Here is a 26,894-nt window from a genome sequence, read left to right on the forward strand (position 1 = left end):
ACCAAGGGTTTGAGGGGAGGCAGGAGCCCCTAATATGTTGAGAAGCCACACAGGTGAGGGATTAAACTGAACACAGCCAAAACCAGCCACTCCTGTGCTCTTGGTTGGGACTTAGGCTCCTGCGTTCTAGTAAAGCAAGCCCTTGTGTGGGTCACTGCCATCACCTGCACAGGGACCATCTTCTGTAGGACTGATGTGTCCTATAAGCTCACACCTGGAGAACCCATGCCAGAGACCCAAAAAAAGCAATCTTTTTTTACTGACAGGCTCACCTAAAAACCCTATAAATGTCCCACCTCCTCCTTTTCTGAATTGCAGGATTTCCAGAGACTTCAGCTAACGTAACACAGGACTGCTTGGTACGGATGACACAGGCTGCAGCCCCACCTGCTGACCACGCGGTGCGGGGTCTCTCCACACTGTGGGAGCAGAGGCTGCCCCCCGCTCGTGGCCAGGGCTGGGGGAACAGGACAGACTCAGTCCTCAGGCACAGCCAACAAGCCCCCGGCCAGGCCTTACCAATACCCAGAGGCTTAACAACAGGTAAAACTTTCCCTTCTCTGACACCTACCACGGGAAGTCAGCACCAAAGGGAGAACTTGTTCTTATCCCTGTAACAACACATCAACAAACACGCTAGAGTTTATCCCAACTCGACTAAGAGAAAACATACAGTCTAAGTAAGACCGGTGCTCGGACACATTCTATTTTTGCTCAGAAGCCCACAGGTCCTCAGCTACAGTGAATGGAAGCATCCACTTATATCCTGGGGGATCTGGATGCAAGAGGCCCAGGGGCAGATAGGTTCAGGCCTGCTCTGAGCCACTCCTGACTCCATGAGAAAAACAAACCAGAAGAACCCTTTCATAATCAATTCTGTTCCTCCTAAGTATACCTCTCCAAAAACAGCCATTGTTTCATATACCCACCAGCTGCTAAACTACCCCCAGTGTCAAACTGACCTGAGAAACATGACAGTCCCTGCCGTATTCCCCCCAATTTCACTTATGCTTGAAACTCCTCAAAACAGAACACCCAGGAGAAGAGAAGTGCAAGCTCCAGGTAGGGCCATGCGTGCCGGGGCCCCATGTCGCCGTGAGTGCCAGTGACAGCGCATGGCTCCACCCGTCCTCTGGGCCTGGAGCAACCTCACCGTAAATGCAGATGAAGGGCAGCTGCTTCTGGCCCACCCCCAGCCCTACGGCTGCCCCTTGAGATTGTCCAGGCTCGCCTGACAGGAAACCGTCCCCTCCGTGGCCGAGACCTATGAAAGAGGGACATGGCAAGAGCCACCCTGGATAAACCACTGAGAAATAGAGATCTTCTCTTCTGGGGCTATGGTTATTCTAGCTGGTAGGAAAAAAAAAAAAAAACACAATTAAATAGCCATGGAAGCTCTCTGAACACACTGAGATTTCAACATGTGCTGGCTACTGCCTACCACCAACACCACAGTGCACCTCAGACGCAAGACGCTTCTTTCCCGATCTCAATCTTCTTAAAAAATCTCTGTCCGGTTTCCTTGTGAACATTTCATTAACTCTGAACGTTGAACCTTAGTATTCTAATGTCAAACACATAAAGCAGATTTATTTACTGCTTCCTATGAAGGAATGAAGAAAATCTATATTTTCAAGCAGCCAAATAAGCAAGTATTCAGTCATTAAGAAGTGTTTACTGGGCATGCGGGAGCTCTTCTGGTCATGCAGACACTCAAGCAGGCCAGGCACTGCCAGAGAGAAGCAGGTGTGTGGTGACATGGGGAGCAGGTGACAAGACACATTCAGGAGGTAGGACAGGACAGCAGTCCTGCTCATGGAGCGGGTGGGGCATGGAGGGGTGGGGGGGATAGGGACATCCATGGGACGAGTCACTGGAAAGGTGGTCATGTAATTTATCAGGAAAGGACACATCGGGAGAAAAGTTTTTGGAAGGAAATAAATGCTCTGTTAAGAAATGATTATGTCTGAGCTGCCCACCAGATGGCCAGGCAGAGGGAGGCACAAGACGAGGGTCGGGGGTGTGTGTGTGTCTTCCCCAGCTCTGGCCAGGCCCTCTCAGCAGAGGACCTGAGTGCCACCACGCCTAGAGCATTTCCTAACTTCCCCCACTGCTCCATTCGGCCATCTCATTCCTTGTGGGAACTTTGGTGAGTTTGTCTTCTAAATGCTTGCAAATATGCAAATGGAGCTAAACATTTAGGAAAAGAATAGCCATTCTGGAAGACAGTGGAGTTGGAAATTAAGAATAAAGTTTTAATATCCACCCATAAAACCTTTTCCACAAATAGTTAGAGAGAGATCTCCAAATCACTGTGACTCACTCCGTATGGCCCTGGAAGACATTCACGGAGTGGATGGAAGGGTCCCTGAAATCCCAAAGACGGAAAGTCGTGTCCCGGGAGGAGGTCACCACAAGCCGCTGGGTGGGGTGTGTGCAACAGTGCGTTAGCTCCTGGTCATGCCCTACAACCAAAGATGACAAAAATGCAAGATCATCCACCTGCAGGTAGTTATAGAGACACAAGAATCACACAATAGTCTTTATGGTCTCTACTGCTAATACTCACTGTGAAAGTAAATGAAGGCAGTGAAAAGAAAGAAATCACTTAAAAATAGCACATGAGGTCACGCTGGGACTGGTTCTGCCTCAGGAACTACAAGTCCTTTCAGTCATGCACTCAGAGGGATGAGGAAAACGAGTGTGAGTGGAACCCACTTCCTGATCCTGACAGTTGGAAAGTCTGGCAAATCTCTTCAAAAGGCTAGGCGTGTGAACAGATTAATTCTCAATTCTTCACTCTCAGAGTAACGTCTAATAATATGGTATGTGGAGCCCTTAGTACAATACGATCTTTAATACTCAATGAGGAAATTCATTTACTGACAAATTTGCAAAAATATCTGAGGTGGGCATAATTCTAAGATCTCCCGGTAACCCCCATCCCTGGTATACACACCCTGGAGGACACCTTGCCTTGGTTTGGGCAGAACCTGTAAATGTGACGAGATTTCACTCTGGTAAGCTCAGGACATTAAAAGGAAAACAGATTTTGCAGGTATAATTGAGACCTCCAAACCAGGTGGCTTTAAGTTACTCAAAAGAAACTGCCCTGGGTGGGCCTGACCTACTCAGGCAGGCCCCTTAAAAGAGATGTTCTCCAGTAATCCAGAAGACAGCACACAATTATGTGGGAAACACCTCTGGAGGGCGCCACAGGGACCTGAGGGCACCTCTGGATGCTCAGAGTGGTCCGCAGCTGACAGGCAGCAAGGAAATAAGGACCTCAGCCTCACGCCACAACAAAAGGAGTCCTTCCAACAACAGTAGTAAGAGGACAGGCCCTAACCCTCAGATGAATTCCCAGCCCCAAGCAACACCACTTCGTCCACAAGGGCCAACGAGCATATCTGCCTAGAACTCCTGACCTAGGGAAACCATGAAGTTTTAAATCCATGTTATTTTAAGGCACTTTTCTGGAAATCTGCTACAAAGTAATAGGGAGCTAACAGACCGCCCCTTTTTCAAATATCTAGATACTACTACATGCTACGATGAAATCCCCTCAAGATAAATGTAGCTAACCAACAGCTCTCCAATGTAAAAGGGATTCTTAAAAAATCACAACCTGAATAGCATGGGAACTAAAGATAATTCTGGATAAGGAGCAACTTGCAAGGTAAGACATAAACATATGCACATAAATCAAAATACACAACCGGAAAGCACAAACGTTTCTAGTACCTGTCAGAGAGTGAACAAGTTCTGCTGTCTCCACGTCGAACAGATTCGCCGTCCTGTCCCAGGAGGCCGTCACCGCCTGCTTCCCCCCAACCAGCCAGTCAGCAGCTATGACCACTCCCTGGTGGCTCTTAAGAGAGGTGAGTGGCACCCGGATGGTAGGACAGTCGCTGGACACGTCTGCGTCTACATCAGGCTCGTCTTTATCAGAGCACTCTACTTCGTCTTCGCCACATATCTGCTGCTGATGGTGAGAGCAAAGAAGAAATTCCCTGGGAATCTGGAGTCTTTTCGGACACAGCTACACAATCAAACTGTTGTCATTTGAGTTTACAGGACTCGATCTTCATTGTGGCCAATACCAGCACAGCATCCACTGCGTAACTGGAGCTCACTATCAGCTTCACGATCATCTACTTGCCTGGATCCCATGACCAAGTAGAAGAAAAAAAAAAACTAAGGCCACTATGACATCAAACGAGCTCCAGTCCATTTCCACTAACCACTAAAATAGCAAAGAAAATGATTACAAGTGTTCACCACATATTAGTAGAAATGTAATAAAATATCATTCAGAGTCAGTAATTCATCACAATAAGAAAAAAAATATTTCAGTTCTCAGGAGGTACTTAGAATTCTATTGCTATAGGAATATATATAAGAGTTCGCTTTTATTTTCCTACAACATCAAGAAGGTATCTTGTTAAAAGCTAAAATGAAAACATAAAGGCTTCAGCTCTTTAAGGAAATATGTTCACCTATTCATTCAACAAATATTTACCAGGCGCTTACACACTGCCAGGCCACATGGCGGTCTCATAGCCCGGGAGGGAGATGACCACCGTCTGACACAGACATACCGAACAACGCACAGGCCAGGTGAGGAGGGCTTGGAGCCAGAGACTGGCAATGTCCTCCTTTCACGGAGCTTACACGCTAGCAAGGCAGACAGACCACACACAAGCCTGCATGCACACACACTAGTGTGGTCACGTATGTCACACAGTAAGACACACATAGTACAGAGAAGTAATTCCCATGTACATGCACAGTGCAGAGATACAGGCCACATGTACATGTCAAATAGGAACACGTCACATACACAGTGCAGGGATATGGGGCACACGTACGCACACATGGTATAAAGGTATGTCATACGTATACTCAGTCAGTAATAGGTGCTAATAAGGAAAACAGCAGATGAAGGGATGGACAGTCATAAGGCTGCTATCTGATACAAAATTATCAGGAAGAGACTCTCTGCTAGAGTAACACTTGGGCTGGGACATGAAGGAAGCAAGGGAGTGAGGCACACAAACATCAAGGGAACAGCATTCTCAACCGAGGAATAGCAGGTGCAGAAGCCCCAAGAAGGAAGCCGACTGGGAGCCACAAGAACAAGGCCATGGCAGCAGAGGTGGGAGCAGTGAAGTTAGAGATGCACGCCAACAAGACTCAATAGAGAGAAGGTGGGAGAAACAGATGTGGACCAAGGTCATAGCATCAAATATGAGTAGGGACTCCCAGGATAGAGCCCGGCAAGGTGGGAGGATGCTGATGAGCAGGCCCCGCAGCAGCAGGGAGCAGCAGAGAGCAGCAGGGACACACAGCTGAGCCCAGAGGACCGTGCTGAGAGCATGAACGGTCCAAGGTCTGCACAGGAAACCAGGGGGCGGGGGGGGAGGGGGGGACACAGATGCCACTGCACGGGATCTGAGAACTGGCTGGAAGGATCTGGACGAGAGGCAGGGAGGTGGAAATCCTTGAGAAGCCTGGGCAGCATGCTGGGAGTGCACAGCTCAGGACACTCACAGGTCAGGTGCAGGGAGCAGAAGAAAAGGCCTGGTGGAAACAGGTGGGATTTCTCCAGGGAGACAGGGACTCACAATCTAGTAGTAAAGTTAGACACACGTAAGTATACACAGTTACCAATTTCAAAGCGCACTAAAGGCTACAAAGCAAAATGCAGGGGCAGTGCGTCAGGCAGGTGGTGTGCAGCTGAGCAGGACTGCAGGGTGGACAGCATAAGGGAGTGAGCACACAGCACCTAGAAGGGGCCAAGCAGGCCCACGGAGTGAAGAGCACAGCAAGACCATCCAGCCTGGGCTAGAGCCAGGGAGAGTCACACTAAGGCCAGGGGCTGGCCAAGGGCTCCCCAAGGTGACCAGTGCCACTCCAGAGAGACCCCTCCTGACATCATGCAGAGAGAAGACAATGTGGGCAGCCAGGCCTGAGACAGGGAACCAGTCAGGGGCGGGGACTGGAGATGATGACAGCTAGGGCTTAACAGCACCTGCCCCGAAGACGAAGACAGGTCCCAGCACTGTAACCTGCTCGAGGTGAGAGGGGCCTGACTGCTGACCTCATCCAGATGGGAGAAGCAACACGGTCACTAGAAATCCCGCAGGAGGAGGCCCCAATTCCTGGGCCACACGGCTTCTCAGCTCCCAGAGACCCTCGCTGCCCCCAGCAGGCAGGGGTGGTGTGGACAGTGCCTTGGGCAGGTGCAGAAGAGGGGTGCTGGGTGGGGCGGCAGGCAGCTCAACCAGCGTCGCTGGGTGCGTGTTACAGAAGGGGTATCCCGGGGCCAGAGAGGAGTGCATCCAAGAATTATGTAAGAACCAGAAGCAGTAAGATGTGACCGACCAGTGGAAATGAAAGACAAGAAGGGAAAGAAGATTATCAAAGATAATTTATTATCAAAGATAATCCCAAACGTCCTCAGAGTTTTGTTCACTGTTACCCAGATGTGCGGCAGTGCACCTACGGGGCGGTTCCGAGTGACAAGGAAGCGTGAACACGGGGATGCCCTCAGAGCGGGTCCAGGGGAGAGACCCCAGGTGCCGAAATAGATGCCAAGAACAAGGAAGAGTGGCCTGGGCTCCCATTTTAGAATGCCCCACCTATCACAATCCACGGTGGAAAGGTCGGAGTCAGAACCTTGACACAAGTCATTTTTCCAAACTACACAAGGAACTAAAAGATATTTTAAATGCGAATGTGCTAAATCCTACTCACGAGTAACTGTAAGATCTTTTAACACTAACGTGGCAAAGGGCAGGGGAAGGAGGAGAGCTGTTTGTGTGCTCTCTGCCCACGTCCTGGGGATAATTAATGTCACGTTAGCCGCTTCTAATGCCAGCAACGTCGGAACAGGAAGTACAGCACCGAATGCTAGCAGTGCCCAGAACCAAGGAGTCACCAAATCTCTCACAGAATCCAGGCTCCCGGGCAGGAAGGGCCTCTGGAAGCCACTCAGGTAACTCGCTTCGATTTTCACTTCCCAACAGGAAAAATTAAGCCATTCACTATATTAAGATAGTCAAGTCACACAAGGCTGTCACACGGTGACTTAACAGGTCATCTGTACGGCTTCCAGACACCGCCCAAGCACCTCTTTACCGATGTGGTGAACACCAAGGAAAACTCCCTGGTACATATTAACAAGCGAAAACATACGGGCACCTGGCAACTCAGCTGGAGAAGCGTCTGCCTTCAGCCCAGGTCATGATCCCAGGGTCCCAGGGTCGAGTCCTGTGTCGGGCTCCATGTTCACTGCTTCTCCCTCTCCCTCTATCTCTCCCACCCACCTGTGCTCTCGCTTACACTCTCTCTCTCGAATAAATTTAAAATCTTTAAAAAAAATAGAAAAGGAGAAAACATCTGCCTAAAAGCTGTACTGCTGAAAATAACAAAATCTTTGCAGATGAGTATCTGTTCTAACATGTGGGAGAAGCAGTAAGGAAACGTGAGCCACGACTAGCAGCAAATGCTGCAGACTAGCGCAGCGTGCGTGCTGGGGGCGGCGCGGAGGGCAGGCCGCGGGGGCCTTCCGAGGCTCTGCGGAGGCTCTGCGGAGGCTCTGCTCCCTGCCGGACACAGGCTCAGCTCCATTCAGGTTACCCCCAAGCCTGAGGCAGCCCGACGCGAGCAAAATCATAAAGAAAAAAAATCAATTTAACACTGTAAATAATCTACTTGGTGTTTTTTTTTTTTTAGATTCTATTTTTATTTATTCATGAGACACAGAGAGGCAGAGAGAGAGGTAGAGACACAGGCAGAGGGAGAAGCAGGATCCATGCGGGGAGCCCGACGCAGAACTCGATCCCGGGACCCCGGGGTCAGGCCCTGGGCTGAAGGCAGCGCTGAACCGCTGAGCCACCCGGGCTGCCCTCTACTTGGTTTTCATCAAAGTACTGGACATAATTCCCTACCTCTGCCAGAACTGGCATGTTTCTTTCTTTCTTTGAAAACAAATCCACAGCCAGCTAACGCCTTCCTTCTCTGAATCCTCTGAGGGGACCTTGGCCTCCCCTCTGCCCTGTCCTTTGTCAGCAGTACTTCCTGAGTGAACACCTATGTTAAGCGACGAAGTCTTAAGCGACTAAGGCTAAGTTAAGAATAAGTCTGATTATTCCATAATGAGAGAACATGTTGCGATAAAGATGCACTCAATTAAAAATGAACCGTTCAGACTTCTTCACTAAAGAAAACTCTTACTCACCACTGCAATTTATTAATTAGTCCATCTGCAGAGAGAACGATGTTTAAACTGCTTTCAAAAAAAAAAAAATGGGGGCACCTGGGTGGTTCAGTCAGTTGAGCGACTGACTCTTGATTTTGGCGCAGGTCATGATCACCAGGTCCTGGGATTGAGCCCCATGTTGGGCTCTGAGCTCAGTGGGGCATCTGCTTGAGTGTCCCTCTCCCTCTCCCACTGCCCCCCACTCGCTCATGCTCTCTCTCAAATAAAAAAATAAATCCTGGGCAGCCCGGGTGGCTCAGCGGTCTAACCGCCTTCAGCTCAGCACAGGATCCTGGAGTCCCGGGATCGAGTCCCACATCAGGCTCCCTGCAGGGGAGCCTGCTTCTCCCTCTGCCTGTGTTTCTGCCTCTCTCTGTGTCTCTCATGAATAAATAAGTAAAATCTTTAATAAATAAATAAACCCTTAAAAAAATTTACAATTGAATGTAAAGACATGCCATCCTCCCGTCCAACTACGGCCTGAGCACACAGGCCAGGCTCCTCCTGCGCTCAGGTGCCTGGCGGGTCTCCACCCGCGTTTGCAGCACAGGACAGGCTAACCACTCGGGAAGACCAGACAGCAGAACACTGCCCAGCAGGGGAAACCGGGGAGGGGTCTCCCTGGGGAGGTCGCCCGAGGTCTCCGTGTGGCCACAAACACAGGGTGCTGGGCTGAGGGGAACAGCTGCACCCAACAGGACAAAGGTCAGCCAAGGCTCTGCGGTTTAAGCCTCAGTACGCGGGATCCCTGGGTGGCGCAGCAGTTTAGCGCCTGCCTTTGGCCCAGGGCATGATCCTGGAGACCCGGGATCGAATCCCACGTCGGGCTCCCGGTGCATGGAGCCTGCTTCTCCCTCTGCCTGTGTCTCTGCCTCTCTCTCTCTCTCTGTGTGACTATCATAAGTAAATAAAAAATTAAAAAAAAAAAAAATAAGCCTCAGTACGCAACCTCTCCCTAACTGCAGCAAAACCTCACGATAATCACACGAACGGACTTACACGGTTTACCTTACCAACAGAAACATGACCTAAGGATACAACTTTTAAATATTTATGGCAAATGTTTAGTATTCGAGGAAAGTGGGGTGAGAACAAACAATGCACATGTAAATGAAAGCCCCGCGTTTTCAATACCGTCTTGGCCTGTGTGGACATGGGGTGCCTGTGATGGAGGCACAGCCAGTTCGGTTTCCAGTGAGGGCCTTCCTGGATTGTCAATACGTCCTCCCACGGCTGCCACACAAGCTCTCTGTGTCTGTAAGGACACTAACCCCATGGAACCAAGGCCCCAGCCTCAAGACCTTATTACCACCTCCTTAGAGGCCCATCTCCAAATACAGCCACACTGGCAGGTTAGGGCGTCCAACTGTGGGATGAGGGGGCAGGGGGGTCACATACATCCAATCCACAAGGTACTACAGATTTATCCTAAGCTTTGCAAGTGTCCAGAACCCAACCAACATACCCCGTGTCGCGCTTTCAGGGTAAGTAAAGGTGCTGCTTACAGTAGTGTCGGCAATGGGCTGGGGTGTCGGCAGCTGGACAGCGTAACTCCAAATGTGGGCGGTCTGATCTCCAGAAGCTGAGGACAGAAATGAGGGGACAATTACCCAAGGTGCACACATGTAAAATGTGCTTTCTGCTAGGCTCTGTCACTCCGGGATCCTGAGCCACTGACAGGAGGTTCAGTGTATGATTAAGACAATGGTTAAAAATATTCCCCCAGGCAGCCCGGGTGGCTCAGTGGTTTAGGGCCTGCCTTCAGCCCAGGGCATTACTCCGGGGTCCTGGGATCGAGTCCCACATGGGGCTCCCTGCATGGAGCCTGCTTCTCCCTCTGCCTGTGTCCCTGTCCCTCTCGGTCTCTCTGGTCTCTCATGAATAAAATAAACAAAATCTTTAAAAAAATATATCCCCCCTTTCATTTTGGGGTAAAAAGCTACAAAGGGCCAAGCAAAATTTACACCTACATTTTATCCACCATCTATCTAACCTCAGGACTCTAGTAACCCATCACACGCTACGCTGCAGCTTCTGACCATGAGGGTTCCGAGGCGTTCCCGTGCAAGTGTGTGTTCCCTCCGTTCCATATGGATGGGCTCACCACCTGCCGGGCCCCCGTGAGTGCTGAGACCTTACCTGCCCCCGCCAAGTGTGCAAGGTGCCGCTCAGACGGGGCCGAAAGACAGGGCAGTGAGGGCACACACCGGCCCAAGGACAGGCCAGACAGGCATCTGCACTCACCCTCACCGGGTACCTGCATCCTACTCCTCTCCATGGCCGCCGATGTCCCCCAAAGCGGCCTGTGTGGGTGGTGCACATTTCCTGTGCTGTCACAGGAGCTCCCTGGCTAACCTCATGCAAGCCCCCGTCGTACAGGCCTCTCTCCAGCACCATGTGCTCTGCTTCAGTTTCCAGCAGCTCTTCTCAAGTGTCTTCATCTCCTCCCTGCCCCACCTCTGCTAGTCACTGGTCTCCCTCTTCACGGTCACACACCCAACAACTTCATAAGGTGGACAGTCCCCCTTACTTTATTCCCCAATTGCTCATTCAGGCATCAACTAGCTGTGGTCGAGGCCTGTTCATGCAGGGGGCTCCCAAAGTGACTTTCCTACCACACTCTACTCCCGTGGAAAAGCACCTGGATCAGCCCCATGTTCATCCTCTAGCCTCTATCCCACGGGCCAAAGCCAGGCAGGCTTTGCTATCCACCGTGAGGATATGGCTGGCTGCCCACAGCCATGGCTGCTCACCCAGGCACCACCTCTGCCACTCTCACACTAACAGAGCGGAGTACTTGTGACAGACCATGTGGCCCTCAAAAATAAGAACATTTACTTCTGGTCCTTCACAAAAAAGCTTGCTGACTTCCACTGTCTCCAAACATTTAACCATTTAACCTTCAAGATCACTGCCAGGGTCCCCAAAAGTCACAGGAGACTATGCATCTCAGACTCCTCAGCCCAACAATGAAAGTGTTTTTAAAAACTACTATATAAAATGGTAGCAAACCCACACTCCCACAGCCCAGGAGCCCTACTCAGAAAGGAGTAAAAGCACTGGCCCTGCAGAACACCAGGACCTGGGCCACTATTTTCCCCCTCTTGGTTTCAGGTGTGTGCAGGAACTCAGCAGCAGTGACAGGGCTCCGGAGAACCCAGTGCCCTCGGCGGAGAAACACCCAGGGCGAGCAGGAAAGCGGGCAACCAGGATGGGTGTCGTAGAGGACCTCCTGGTGGGTCACCTGCACTCTTACAGGAGCTCATCTGACTCACAATCCATGATGGTTTTAAAAAGTTCTACTCGATGTGCTTTTCTTTCTCCATTTCTCAAGTTTCACATGAAACAGCTACTGATGACCTTGTGACTTTTGTGTAAGGCACCAGTGAGAGGCAGCTCTTTCAAGATCATCAATAACTTTGCTCAAAAAGGAAAAAAAAAAAAAATCAACATACCAGTAAGAGCCAACTGCTCTGAAGGATGAAACTTTATAGAATTTACTGCAAAAAAAAAAAAAAAGAAAGAAATTACAAAAACAGGTTTAAAATACTTATCACCACTACAGCATGTATCACAACGAAACTTTAAAAGAATTATAATAGTTCAATATTAGATCCATTCAATTAGGCAACGAATAAACACATAAGAGACTAGAGACACAAAAACACAACTGAATATAAACTATCATGTCGACAAAGTACAGGCCACACAGAAGAATACGAATAATCTACTTCTTTTCATAGATAAAGAAATCACCTAGAGTTAAAATACTTCAGGATGAAACAGAAACCACATTTAGACGACATATGGACAAGGAATACAGCAGGCGCAGGGTGACAGCCCACCCTTCCTCCTGTCCTGTTCAAGGAGCCCCCAGGAACGAAGAAGGCAGGCCCCTGCCAGCTCGGAGCAGGTCAGGATCAGAGCGGACAGCGTCCTCCTCCAGGTGTGGTAATCTGCCCACCATCTTCCCAGGGGGTGCTCCTGCACTGGATTGCATGACGGAGGAGGGAGTGCAGGGGCAAGACAGCAGCAGGAGCACACAGAGGCTGGGGCAGGTGGAGGCTGGGGGCACGCGGAGGCCGGGGGGCACATGGCGGCCGGGGGCACATGGAGGCTGTGGGGCACGCGGAAGCAGGGACACGCAGAGGCTGGGGGGCAGGCAGAGGCCAGGGGACACAGAGGCTGGGGGGCACGCAAAGGGAAGCCAGGGGCACACGGAGGCTGAGGGCACACGGAGGCCGGGGGCATGCGGAGGCTGGGGGCCTGGTCGCCGGGACCTCCCTGCCCCCAGCGAGCTCATCCTGGGGAACCGGCAACCCTGTCTCCCAGTCACCCCGACAGAGCTGAACTGGGTCAGGGCACGCCGGGCATCAGCCCTCACACCCACACGGGAGCACGTGCACGGTGTGCAAAAGAATACACAGGAGTTTCAGCAAACCGGAGCAAGGGCTTTCTGGAAGATTCAGCCAACTACGTCACTGGGATTCTATTTTTCTGAGGAACTGGAAATGCTAGAAGACACCCTATTAACTCTAGACGACAGATCACTGTGGGAAGAGCCAGTGGCAGCTGTGCCTAAACTACCAACGGCCATGTGGAGTAACGCCCCAGTGTCAAGAGGCAACTGTAAGATGAGCAGCCGCTTTGCACCTTGACGTCTATGTGACCTGGAGCTCATTCCTGGTGACACGGGGCACAGACACAGCTTCTCTCACAGGCCCCGTGAGGTATGCGTGAAAGAACACATGCTGAGTGCTCGGCCAAGAACTGGCATACAGCAGGCGCCTAATGACTGTTCGCATCTGCCATGCTGGCTATGTTTAGCACTGTTTACACCGGCATAATACATGACACCTAGCACAGATCTCACCGAGGGACAATGCCACTGAACAGGCGCAGGACTGGAGGCAAGCTCAGGAGCCACGGGCAGTGGGCGGGCTGGAGCTACGCCGCCCCCCAGTCAGCACATCGTGGCTAATGCAGAGAGGGAGGACAGGGAGCCCCGCAAGCACCCTCATCAAAGACTGGCGGCAGCCCCCACACGCAGCTAGCTCAACTCCCAGGGGCCAGCCCGGTAGCAGACACGTGGTCTCCACAGGGAGCTTCGAAGACACCCGATCCGTACATGGTTTGTGTGCCGACTTTAACACAAACGTCAGAGGAACAGCACACGGAGAAAGGACAAGCTCCTGCACGGAGGCCTCCAGGTGGGCGCAGTGGCTCCAGCAGGGGCAGCTGCGCAGCTCAGCATGGGACCCTTGAGGCAGAGGGCAGGTGCACAGGAGACCCGCACACGAGGAACCAGCCAGGACGGACACGTGTCGCACCACCTATAGTGAGTCACACGGATGAGAAATCCCGGGGGGCAGAACTCCACCCTTTAGGTTTAAGGGACCCTCCAGCGGGGAAAGCCAAAGCCAAGACATAAGCGACACACACACGGTGCCCTGGAGGACAGCGGCCGCAGAGGAAGGGAAGGCCAGACACGTCCCACTGCGTGTCACCCGGCCTCACCAAACCCAGGGCGGCGCCGCACGCCATGTGCTGGCACAGAAGGGACGTGGAAGGGACACGTGTAGGACACCCCGGAAGAGCTGGGGGTCAAAGCTACCAGCAGGAGGGGAGGTTCCAAAGAAGGGAGAAGAGCGACAACTAGGGAACAGAGATGTTGCGCTGAGTCTGGCCACGGGCAAGGAATGTCACACGAGGGGTGGAGCACAGGGATAAGTCTGGGATACACAAAAACCAGCCAAATAAAAAGGCAATGGCAAGTAGAGCACGTACGTGGACAGCTGTGAACAATACACACATCGCCTTAATTAGATAAATCTGAGTATCCGTTTGACAATGCGTCACGCTGTAGCTACTTGGCGAGGACAAGAGTGGAGGGTGACATATGTGGCAAGGGAGCAGGTCAGGTCCTCGGTGCGTCAGGAAGAATCACTCGTCTAAAGCTCAAAAATTCAGAAATAATAAAACAGGCTATTCAGAAAAATGGAAGAAAAAAGCAGAATACATGAAGCTGTTAAAGTGGCTCCGTGTTGGGCAAGTGGAGTAAGGAGGCAGGGAACTGCAGTCGTACTTTACAGGCGGCCAAACATCCGCTTCATTCGTAGGCAACATGTACACGTTTAACCGTATACAGGTCTTTCGAGGAACAAACACGCGGCAAGGAGACAAAGGCTGCAGCGCATGCTCACTTGAGCACCACCTCCACCTGTCCAGGCGCCGTTCCGCGGCCCCCAGAAGAGACTCCGTGTGAAAGGACACGAGACCCCGACGGAGGGGTGTGGCTCACAGCCCCAACAGGACAACCGATACGCCCCCGCTGCACGAAGGGGGCTCACCCAGGCCCGCAGGTGGGGGCACACCAAGCTGTGGGGTGAAGCCAGGCACCCCCTGGACCTGTCTGTGGTGCGGGGGGGAGAGGGAGCCGGGAGGCAGCACACAGGCTGGCGCAGAGGGCCCCCAGAGGGCAGTGTGCAAGATGCAGGAAGGGGCCCCCGCAGGGGGCACTCAGGGGGGCAGGAAAAGCTGCTGCGCCTGCTGCAGCAGGAAATGCAGGCAGGAAGCCCAGCGAGGACAGCAGCCCCTCAGGGCCCCACTACACGCAAAGCCGCATCAGGCTGAAGAGGAACCTCTGAAATGAACACTCGGCCTTTGACAAACATGTATTTCAGTTCCAAACTCGCTGACCTGGGGCTTTCTAGGCAACGGTAAAGGCAACGCACACCAAGTCCTACCTGCGGTCAGGGCGGCTCACACTGCTCCAGGCACAGCACCTCCCTGACCACCCACCACGGACCCACCTGCCCCCTGCAGCCAGATCAGCACACCTCCCATCAGAAGACGCCGCACGCTCAGGGTTGCTCACCTGACCCCACGTGGCCCGAGTACTTGACGAGGCACCTCCCCGTCTCTATACTCCACAGCAGAGCCGTGTGATCTGCAAGATCCAAAGAACAAGAGTAACTGACCCATCACCAACTTTATGGCCATTTCAATAAAAGGGAGAAGTTACATTTTCACTAGCATCTCTTCTACACTAATATATAATTAACTAATCAAACCATTTCCGAGGAGACAGAAGTTGGTGACCTGTCAACTGAGGCCAGGGAAGTAGTAAATAGAAGCGACACACACACGGTGTCCCAGGGACTTGGGACTCCCAGCGCCTTGTCACACTGACTGCATCTCGCCTGAGTCCCTACAGGACAAGACCGTTGTTTTGCTGAATTAACACTTTCCAGAGTATCACGGAACAATGAAATGCAAACCCAAATTCAGTTACGAATTATTTAAAATAAGAATATTCTTTTGGGCCTTTCTTCTCATATAACATGAAAATCTGGGAAATAAATGCAAATGATCCAAACAGGATTTCTGAGATAGGGGTGCCTGGGTGGCTCAGTCGGTGAAGCATCTGCCTTCAGCTCAGGCCATGATCCCAGTGTCCTGGGACGAAACCCCACATCAGGCTCTGTGTGTTAAATAAACAAAATCTTTAAAGAAAAAAAATTCTGGGACCAAAAAAGGACTCTTTCTCATTTATTTGTAATTTCCAAATATGGTGAAATGCTCGTGTGTAAATACAATTTTAAACAAGAAAGAGAACTTTCTTCGTGATTCTAACTGCTGCAACATTTTCTACTTCTTTAAAAAGCAGAACCAGGGATCCCTGGGTGGTTCAGCAGTTGAGCATCTGCCTTCGGCTCAGGTCATGACCCCGGGGTCCCTGGATCAAGTCCCATGTCGGGCTCCCTGCATGGAGCCTGCTTCTCCCTCTGCCTGTGTCTCTGCCTCTCTCTGTGTCTCTCATGAATAAATGAATAATAAATAAACAAAAATCTTAAAAAATAAAAAGCAGAACCTAGTAAATTCTCACAAGGTAGAAAGGTCATTTTCAACAAGTGAGCACCATTTTTAACTTTAGCAATTTTAATCTGAAAGAGTATTAGGTTATACACCTTGGATAGCTTTCAAAAAACCATCTTTACTTTAACGAGAAAAAAAGGATTTCTGATGCCTGCCCTGGGAGTCCCACAGGCAAACAGGGCTACCAGGGGTCCTGCTTCCACTTAAATCCTAGAACGAGACCACACAGCCCCTCCCTCGGCCGTGCCTCACAATTCAAGCAGATACGCACTCAACTGGGAGTAACAAGAAAGCCAATCAAAAAACTACCTGGTCTGTGTAAACGACATTCTCCCTTACGCTGCCGAGAACAGTACTCTGACCTAATGCCAGTGTCTGCTCACGCCGACACACGACATCACACCAGTGGACTGCAGCGACACCCACGGAGCACGCAAGGCCACGTGCTTTGGTTTCAATGACTGCTCGGCCTCCTGCCCGCGTCCAGAGCCAACGCTGCCACCAACATGGGCAGGTCAGGCGTCTGCACTGGCTATTGTGCCCGAAGTGGAGGGAGTAGCTGCGGACTCACCAGCAGACGCAGTGCCCAGCACCACGGGCTGTGTCCTCGCCACGCTGACGTCCCAGATGCCATCCCTGTGGCCAATGTATTCCTTCACAAGCTGGCACACGGCCCTCGACGTGGTGGTCTTGAAGCTGGAGACAATCTAAAACCGTGACGGGAAGGAGTATTATAGACAATTTACTGACCAAATGCATTTAAGTTAAAAAAAAAAAAAAGAAGGTAAAACTGAGTAAGAGCTCTTGAACTGCGTAAGCGTCTGAACGGGCTATTTCAAGCATTAAGGGAACACACCGTAAGTGTAAGCAGCAGCATCCCTCCAGCTGGGTGTCACAAAGAACGAAGGCCATCCTAAGGCCTCGGAAGACCCTGACACCCCTGGCGAATCACGTGTGTCCTCCCACGGAGAAGAGAAGGTTCTGTTTACACGCTGCAAGGCTCTTCTACAAATCCAAACCATCAGCCAAATTTCCAGATTCTTTTTTTTTTTTTTTTTTTTTTAAAGAGCTGCCAGGACATGAAAGTCGGGAAGGTATACCCACACCCTTAAAATTGCTTGAATTATTGGGGAATTTTATTTTTTCCCCATTTTTAGTAATTTACACCAACCACATATTATCAGGAGGAAAAGAGCCCAAGGTGGGGAGGAATCCAAAGACGACACTTCTAACAGACAAGGTTTGTCCAATACTGTTTATTGAGCGCGTGCTTGGGGCCGGCACTGCTCTAGGAGATGCACGTGGAGCAACAGCGGCCCCGGCCCCGGGCAGCTCACAGTCCGACGGGAACAGACAGGAGAACCACAAAGGTACACACGAGAATGACAATGGTCTCGTATGATACACACAGCAAACAAATCTTACTTTCTCTTACAAGGAAAAATAGAAAGTGCATGAGAAAGGAAATAATGAAACACAACTCTTCAGAGTTTGGTTTTTAAACTGTTCTCAGACGGAATGGCTTTTCAGCGTTTAAGCAAATCAGAATAAAAGATTAATCAGAATAATGAAACTATAAAATCAAGTGAAAAAGACAACTTTGTGGTATTAAACAGCTATTTTGAACACTGATTTAACAAAGCCCAGAAAATCAGTCTAAATTCATTCTTAGGATAAAGACATTACAACACGATCCACTGTTACATCAACTTGGGTGTGAACAATCCAACTGTCCTCTGAAGCCGAGGAGAACTAATACAACATGTGTAACGAAGACGGACTCTTTCGGCAGAAATTCGTCTGACTCGGTTTGAATTTTATAAAAGGACTCGCTCAAACGCAAACCCATCATCTTCTTTTTCCTTCCGAAAGCTCCTATCGCATCTAAACTAGTGACACTTGACCCCACCACACAGGACAAGTTCTCTGCTGGTGTAAGGTGCCACCAGGACGTTCAATAACGAAACACGGGAGAGAATGGAGCCCGAGAAGGTGCGGAGCCCGCCTCACGTAAGTCTGAAGCCTCCTGCCCTTTCTCACACAGACGTGGCTGTCCGGAGACATGAGCCACTGCAGCCACACTCCTCACCAACCCCACGCACGCAGGAACAACAGAACGTCACCACTCAACACTCATGCCAACCCCGAGTCTGGTGGGATTTTGGAAGCAGACAATATGCAATTCATTAATGTTGTAACAAATCACTTCATGTGTTGCTTCCAAACGCTCACTACGCTTCTTTGTTCTTAAAAATCCTGACTCCCTCAAGACAGCAGAGGCTCCACAAAGACTGAATCACTCAGAGTGAATGTTCATGACAGAAAAGCAGAATGAAGTGACAAAGTGATGCTTTCACCTGTCGTCCTAGTTATTGTTTTAATTAAGATACAACCTAAAGCACTTCAACAAAACTGGAAGGGCTTTTTCACAGTGAGAGTGAGTTATCTTTATAAAAACGTGTATGAGGGACGCCTGGGGGGCTCAGCAGTTGGGCGTCTGCCTTTGGCCCAGGTCAAGATCCCAGGGTCCTGGGATCGAGTCCTGCGTCGGGCTCCCTTCATGGAGCCTGCTTCTCCCTCTGCCTGTGTCTCTGCCTCTCTCTGTTGTCTCTCATGAATAAATAAAATCTTTAAAAATAAATAAATAAATAAAAATAAAAACATGTATGTACATTCCGGAAGTTTCTCTACAGCAACTGCCACTTAGACGGGCACACCTTCCTCCCGGCAGACACGAACGGCCCGTCCTCAGGTGCCCAGGAAGGCAGGCCTCTTCTGGTCCGCTGAGCGCACGTGGGAGCACCAAGCACCGAGCACACTGCTCGTCGTCAGGGCTGCGTCAGGAAGCAAGTACTGCTGCCTTTAAGTGCGCTCCCGCCTCGTGCTACCACCAAGAACACACGCTGCAGCATGGATCAGAGTCCATGGGTCAGACTCTGGTATCAGAGTCCTTCCTCAAGTTTTAGACAACATCTCACAATATTATTCCTTTCTGTGCACAATAAAGATCAGTAATAGCATGTTTCTTATACATGGACATTAATTTGAAAGATCTAAAATGACTGGGGCTTTAAATATATTGTAATACATTTTTTTTAAAAGCACAGTATTCTAGTTTGTATCCTTCCCTTGGCCCAAATCTTGGTTTTCACTAATGCCAATAAGGGATAACTTGACACACTCCTTGCATCTTCTACTTCAGCAATACCCTAAAGGTCCCCAAATTCTAACACTGTACATTGTATAAATAAGCTGTACCCAGTGGAATGAACAATATACTTCAAAATAACACACCGAGGTCAGATGACGAAGAACATAATCTTACAACACGTTTTGAATAAAAGTTTAATGTTAATACATCTAAAAACTTAAATATAAGCTAAATACATAATAAATTTTTTAATTAAGCACTGTTACTCTAGAGTTATCAAAGGAAACACAGAAAATGTAATCTACATTCGTATTAGAAAATGCAATCTACATTCATATTTTAATAACGAAGAAGTACTAAAAATTTTCAAATCAACAGAAGCAGCCGTAGGACCGCATGTGCTCTATTGACTGCAGTTAACCTCACCGTGGATGTCCTGCTCAGTAACTCCAAGCCCAAGGAAAACAATGGGAAACGCAGGACGTTACCAAGAACTACTTACACTGCCACAGCACACTCACCACAAATTTCAACTTTTCCCTCAGGTTTAGCAAAAGGAACGTCCATTTGTTACGGTCATGAATTAATTTATCTTTTGTATATTCAAAACACTCCAAAGTAAAAATGCACACAAAGTTACTGCAAAATATTACCTTAATGCAGAACTCCCTCCTCACAGGTAAACTTGTTTCCAAATAATTAAATCCTTGCCACTTTCAGAGGGTCAGAACAAGATAATTTTTTAAAAACCAAAATATCACAAGTGTCCCTATGAGCCCTGGAGACAGACCTTCAGGAAGATAGGATACTTAGAAAATGAGAAAGAAGAGGCAGCTAAACGGGAAAACGTGGCTGTGGCTCAGAAGCGCATCTTCGCTGCTTCCCGGCAGCACGTTCTCCACACGCAGAGCCTCTGCCCCAAGCCACAGAACAATGCAAAATGTCTCTTCCCTCAAAAATGACAACACGTTTGACCGTCAGCAAGTACCCGGGTGGAGCAGCAGGCCGGTGTGCACACCCAGAGTACTCCCTGCAAAAGCCCAGCGTCTCTACACACCAGAAGCTCCTCTTTGCCGGTTACACATTTCTAACTGGAAAATGTGCAGCTTCAAGTACACGTCAGCGCAGCGCAAATACCACAGGAGCGGCCCGAGGGCCAGCGCCCGGCATACCTTGCTGGTGGAGGCCTTGTACGTGGTCTTCAGTTTCTGAGAGAGCTGGCTGGTGCTGTGGCTGGCTGCAGAGACAGAGAAGCGACAGTCGGGATACGCGCATAGCCACCGGGCGGGCCGACCTCAGCGGGGCAGGCCGGGGCCAGCCAACTCCGGCTCTCATCCCGCACGGGAGGACGGTGGACGCCGAGGGTGCGTCTGTCCGTGCGGGTGAGGCAGCCACAGCACTGCGGCAAGAGGCTGGGCTCCCCAGGGCCTCCTCCCCCCTCTCCGCCCAGGCCTGCCCAGGACTGCTGACAGCACCGAGCAAATCAGTCCACGGCCCGCGCTCAGTCCCACGCGCCCCCACCGGCGGGGAGCAGGGCAACCCCAGGGGGAAGGCCCCGGGGGGGAAGGCTGGGGCAACCCCATCAGGCGCGCTCGCCCTCACCTTTCGTTTTGAGCTGGCCCTTACTCAGTTCCGCACCATCGATGGCTTGTCCTTCAGCTGCTAAGCGTTCATTCAGAGTCTCGATTTCCCTACGCACTGGGAATAAAAAAGTGGTTTTCAAAGACGTAAGGCACGCACTTCCGGAACCTGAGTACAAAAGAACGTCAATACAGAAGTACCTCTAATGCAGGTATGAACGTGCCCCTGAGGCACAAGATCACAGTTCAGAGAGTTCTCAAAAAACTCAAGACGCCTGTCAGAGACTCGGAGCCCCCTCCCTCCCGCGCTCCCCCCCAGCGGGAGGACTGTGCTATCAGGGCTCTGGAGCATGGCTCCTGGACTGCACTCCAGCTCATGGCCTTTGTACTTTACTCTCTACATGGACAGTTTTCTGAGGCCGTCCAAAATTTAGTGAAATGTGTAGAGTCCAGGCTGAGGACGCTGAAATTGGGGTAAACACACACCATGACAAAGCGCGGCCACTGCTGTGTGGCACCACAGAGCACCAAGCAAGGATCCTATACAACAGACGAACAACTGAGGGACAGTGAGGAGATGAAACTAGGAAGCACGGAGCCACAGCGCAAGAAGAGGAAGGACATTAGTCATCAAGAAGAGAATCAGCAGACACTCAGCTGAGGCTCTTCCTGGCACCAAGGCCTCCGGAACAGGCCTCCTCGTCCACCCACAGGGATGAGCAACACCCAGGGAAGGGACCTGGCCACAGACCCCAGCCATGGCAGCAATGCGGCAGGACCATTACGCGGCCACACATCCCCCCGCGCCAGGACCGTGCACCTGCCACTACGCCATGCCACCTCCCAGCACCGGGCACCCTCTCCTCGGGCTCCAGGGAGATGAAGGGGCTGGGTCAGGCCACGGAGAGGCTGAGGGCAAAGGCTCTGAGCTGATCCACCTGAGCGCTCTTGCTTGTCGCTCACAGGCCATGGGGGCGCCATCAAAACCAGTCAGCATGAAACTGTATAAACTCAAAGTACCTCTAGCATTAGTCATTTGTGACCCTACAGTTGTTCTTTTTTTTTTTTTTTTTTTTTTTTTTTCAGTATCCTCCACATGAAGAACAAGGCAGGGCTTGAACTCATGACCCTGAGGATCAAGACCTGAGCCGAGATCAAAAGTCGGACACTTAACTGACTGAGCCACCCAGGCACCCCTGTAATCCTATTCTTTTCTTCAACTAACTGCATGAATTCATAAGACAGAAGGCCTTATATCACAACAGACACTCACTAACACTTAGGTCATTACAACTGATACTTTAAAGAAAAAAACCCTTAAAAATCAGAAGCAGTGGGGATCCCTGGGTGGCTCAGCAGTTTGGCGTCTGCCTTCGGCCCAGGGCGTGATCCTGGAGTCCCAGGATCGAGTCCCGCATCAGGGTCCCCGCAGGGAGCCTGCTTCTCCCTCTGCCTGTGTCTCTGCCTCTCTCTCTCGGTCTCTCTCATGAATAAATAAAATCTTTAAAAAAAAAAAAAAATCAGAAGCAGTGCATGGTACCTAATTTTTACTTCATAAAAACTTTGAATAATTTCTCCCTCTATAAATTTCCAAGATGAACTTAAATAAGAATCCAAAAACAAAACACTAAATTGTCCAAGAGCAGAGTTTAAATGACATGGGATTACATTCTCTTCACTACAGATTCAATCACATCACTTAGTTCTAGAGCAAAAATTATTTTAATGCAAATGCTGTTTACTACTACTCAATTCTGAAATAATGGTAGAAAGCATGAAGAGCAGATTATAGTTACATTTGCATAGTATAGATTTTATCAACACACACCTTACAAAAATAATTAGCACTGTGAAGTCATGGAACAGTGAGTAGGTACAGGACAGGTTTGTTTCCTGATGTTCCACAGGGAAGCTTGAGTGCACATGGCCTAAAGCTGACAAGTTAAAAGTGAACTACGTTTACAAAAATAATCACAAGAACTAAAAGCAAAAAAATGCAGAAAATGTTTTCCTTTGCAGAATGGAATAGGTCAACAGGCAAGGGTAATAATGGTAATTATCTTCTTATATTGCTTCTTTTTCTTTTTTTGCAAGTTATCTCTACACCCAATGTGGGGCTCGAACTCACAACCCCAATATCAAGAGCCAACTGAGCTGGCCAGGAGCCCCTATGCTGCTTGATTCTTTAAGCAAAGGCAGGCATTCCTTCTAAAATAAAATTTCAAAAGAAAAAACACAGCTAATAAGCTAATTAAAAAATTCTTTTGATTTACCTTTAATAAGTCAAACAGATAATACATTCAGGAAATTCTCAATATACAGTGTACTTTGTGTAGGAGTGGTTATGAGATGCATTTATTTTTCATAAAATCGCAATGTGGCCAAGTGAGGCTGGCACAATAGTACCCAACCCAAAAGTAACCTGTGGGCACATTGCTTCCATGCTGAAGGGGCCCTGCAGGTGCAATGAAGGGGAGGACTTCTGATGGGGAGGTCACCCTGCATGACCCGGTGACGCATCTCCCCTCCCATCCGAGGAATGGCCCTGGGACGTGCTAGGAGGACTCCAGCCACTGACAGCTGTGAAGGTGGAGTCGAAAGACTTCGAGGCGAAGAGCGAGTCAGGCTCGAGATGCCAGGAGTGCCAACAGGGAGACGGCCACCGCCGTCCCCACACTGCAGGGAACTGCAACCCGCCACATGGCACACAAGCCGGAGATGGGCTCCCCCTCACAGCTCCAGGAGCACAGCACCCCGACACTGGGTTTTAGTGTGGTGACAGAGCCACGCCAGGCTTCTGACTACTGAGCCTGAAGTCACTAAGTCTGTGGGATTCTACGTCACTACACATGATACTGAGTAGGAGCAGACACAGTGGTGAAGGTCTACCCAAAAACTGTATAGAAGTTTATTAACACAGGAAATACTCACATTCTAAGTTTTCAATATAAAGGTTTTCAAACTCTCTCTCTATTTGACCAAACAGTTCCAGAAGTGTACTGCGAACCGAGGAAGGCAGCTTAGAATCCTGAAAAGGAAGATTCTGTTCAAAATGAAGAAGAAACTCTTCCAAAGTCAATTGTCATGTCTTAAATTCTCATTTCTTACACGTAAAATGTTTAAAGAACTTATTTTCACATCTCTACAGATAGACGAAACTACGATCCAGCGATATAAGAGGCCACCCAGCAGAGTACAGGATTCAAGAACAGGCACTTGTTCAAAGGAACATTTCTCCTTTAACACGGCAAGGAATAAGCCTACCTTATTCAAAAACTTCCAAATCTGTAGAGAAGGAAAACAGTTCCCATAAATGAAGTGTTATTATTCGCAGCCTTTAAGTTCTACCATACAATATAATAAATCAGTTTTAATGAACTATATGCTAATAGAAGTGCTTTCAAAGTTCTCTCAACTAGTGTGCTTCAGGCAAAAGTACTGGACACTTCCCGCAACTACACTTAATACCTACAAGAGTAGGGAAGAGGGAAACACGAGAAATCTGACCTGGAAGAGCAAAACGTGTAAGCTCGACAAAACCGGACTGTTCCATGCCCAGCAGCACCACACTCTGCGTGCCTGCCTCTCCACGTGTCTGTACACCTGCAGCTGCGTCCACACTCACGGGAAGCCCGTGAGCAGAAGCTACATCTCTGCCGAACTTCTAGGTACAAAGGGGTGGGCGGTGTCCTCGGCACCACCTGAGCTCACACGCACGTACTTCCTGGACGCTGCCGGAGATGGGGAGATGGGAGAGTGCACACTCTGCTCCCATCTCCAGAGGGCAAGGCCTGGGCCCTCCTTTGTGTGCCTTCCACACTTACGAGTATTTTCAAGTAGAATTTAATGAATTGCAAATAAAAAGACATACAATGTGTATTCAACTTCCTGATTAAGTTCCAAGAAGACAAAAATTTGAAGCAAAATGACCTCTAATGGCCTATGTATTTCAGCAATGTTTTCAAATAACATGATGTACAAGTAAATTTGACAAACTAGTTAAAACTGTTTATGAAGTCACATGTTCAAAACCTAAAACCTGCCAGAATGGTAACACAGCCTCCATCAGCACCCCTCTAAAGGGCCAACGAAAAATATGAAAAGAGAGAGAACTTGAAGGAACAGTGAAAAGTAAAACAGACCATCACCATGAACACTTACCGCGCTCCCCACCTTGCCTCGGGGCCTATGCATATTCCGTTCCCTCTCTGCACCATGCTCCTCCTGCACCCTCGTCCAGAAGTCCCTCTCACCAGGGCACCCGGAGAGAAGCCTGTCTGCACCCTACAGCGAGGCCAAATCTCCTCAGTGTATTAATTCCTACTCACCTATGCCCACAGTGTTTTAGATCCTGTTAGTCATAGCACTGAACTATGACATTCATCGAGCAGTAAATGCAGACGGTCATCGTAACCAGAGACAGAACTGGGACGTCCACACGAACCTCACCTGACAATCAGGAAGCGGGATGCGCAGGGAGACGAGACCTGTTCCAAGAGGCACGTGGAGCCACATGAGCGCACTCCGGGCCAGGCTGCTGGGGCCGTCCCATTGCACAGACCCTACGGAGAAGTGCTGAGCTCTGGGTACCACTTCAGGAAAAAAACTCAGGGCACAAAAGCCAGTGACTCGGCAAAGCTTTTAAACCCACACCTGATCCCATCAGCACATCCTGGATGCAGGAGGCCTGTGTGCACAACGTGCACAGATTCAGCAGCACTCTGCAGCCACAGGCTTCGCGCCCCCACACTGAGCATGCACATCTGTGAACCTAGGAAGCGTGAACCACCACCATGGCTCATTCACACTATCTTCATGTGGGAGGGCACCGCTCCCCAACAAATGACCGTAACCTTGTCTAGAAAGCGCTGGGCTGCTGTTTAACTCGAATCCACTGGTCATGGGCCACGCATCTCAGACCCCTCCACCTCACCTACCATGCCAACTGCTGGCAACAGACACCACTGTTACTGTCTTCCTGCTGAGCCAGACAGAGCACCTCACCCCAGCCATCCAGGGAACTCCTCAACAAGGCGGCCCCGTCGAGGGAATGCCAACGACACAAAGACGAGGACCCTCCGAGCGGCGTGGTAGCCAGGCTGCTCAGCTTGCAGGACTCTACATGACCTCCACAAGGGTTACCCTGACGCCATCACCCACTATCTTACATCACAATGGAGGAGGGGCATTCACAAGGCCATGCAAAGACACATTTACCTCAAATGGCAGCTAACTCCAGAAGATGCTAGCAAAGGAGGGTGCGGGACTTTCACCACTAGAAACCTAACAAAAAAAGTATCCTAGGCTACTTACCTGCACGGTCCAATATGGTGGCCAGCAGCCACATGTGGCTATTTAAATGTAAACATAAATTACAAACTTAAAAATCTCTCAGTCACACTAGCCACATGTGTCTCTGTGTAGGTGTTATATCTGATAGTTGTTTGAATGGGTTATTAAGGGAAGAGGGGATTGTTTTGTTTTGGTAACCCACTCTTTTTCTCTACTTTGGAGACCTCTATGTATTTGGCTATTTCTAGAACATCACAGACACAATCAGCACAAACTCACCTGTCCTTCCAACATTTCTCTGGGTAGAGCTGTCCTCTCTTGCTCGGAGCTGTTAGTTCTTCTTATGGAAAGGCTGTGAGATTTGCGTTTCTGTTTTGCTTGGCGAGCAGCAGAGCAAGTCCCGCTTTCTGTGGGCATTACTTCTAGAAGGTGATGTCCTGCTCCCTCCTGCAATAAGCTAAACAACAGGAAAACAAGTACTTGATTTCAGATATGGCAAACTAAAATGAAGGAAAAAATGGTCAACAATTTGTACTTTAAATTCCAATCGCCTTTACTGTGGCTGTATTTACTATGTCATTTAGAATGTGACAAATTAATGTTTGGTAAGACAGAGGGACTGGGTGGCTCAGTGGTTGAGCACCTGCCTCCGGCCCAGGGCGTGATCCTGGGATTCCCAGGATTGAGTCCCGCACTGGGCTCCCAACAGGCAGCCTGCTTCTCCCTC

At 49.8% G+C, this 26,894-nt stretch overlaps 1 protein-coding gene across 17 annotated transcripts in view; it reads right to left on the reverse strand.

The window, feature by feature from the left end:
• The window catches only part of WDR37 (WD repeat domain 37), an 89,284-nt gene that overhangs the window by 50,616 nt on the left and 11,774 nt on the right, over positions 1-26,894 (reverse strand). For 9 of the 17 annotated variants that reach the window (XM_072825957.1, XM_072825956.1, XM_072825958.1 and 6 more), the window contains 10 exons: positions 26,447-26,624; positions 23,807-23,903; positions 20,898-20,993; positions 20,468-20,532; positions 16,716-16,851; positions 15,144-15,215; positions 11,722-11,766; positions 9,772-9,848; positions 3,745-3,985; positions 2,324-2,465 (listed from right to left, as the gene is read on the reverse strand). In XM_072825957.1, coding sequence (XP_072682058.1) covers positions 2,324-2,465; positions 3,745-3,985; positions 9,772-9,848; positions 11,722-11,766; positions 15,144-15,215; positions 16,716-16,851; positions 20,468-20,532; positions 20,898-20,993; positions 23,807-23,903; positions 26,447-26,584 — 1,109 coding nt within the window. In that variant the 5' untranslated portion in view covers positions 26,585-26,624. Of the gene's footprint in view, positions 1-2,323; positions 2,466-3,744; positions 3,986-9,771; positions 9,849-11,721; positions 11,767-15,143; positions 15,216-16,715; positions 16,852-20,467; positions 20,533-20,897; positions 20,994-21,076; positions 21,243-23,806; positions 23,904-25,812; positions 26,015-26,446; positions 26,625-26,894 lie in introns of those variants that run through there. The other 8 variants (XM_072825954.1, XM_072825968.1, XM_072825964.1 and 5 more) reach the window with 7 other exon arrangements.

This window comes from Canis lupus, chromosome 5 (assembly GCF_048164855.1).
Source record: "Canis lupus baileyi chromosome 5, mCanLup2.hap1, whole genome shotgun sequence".
Lineage (NCBI taxonomy): Eukaryota > Metazoa > Chordata > Mammalia > Carnivora > Canidae > Canis > Canis lupus.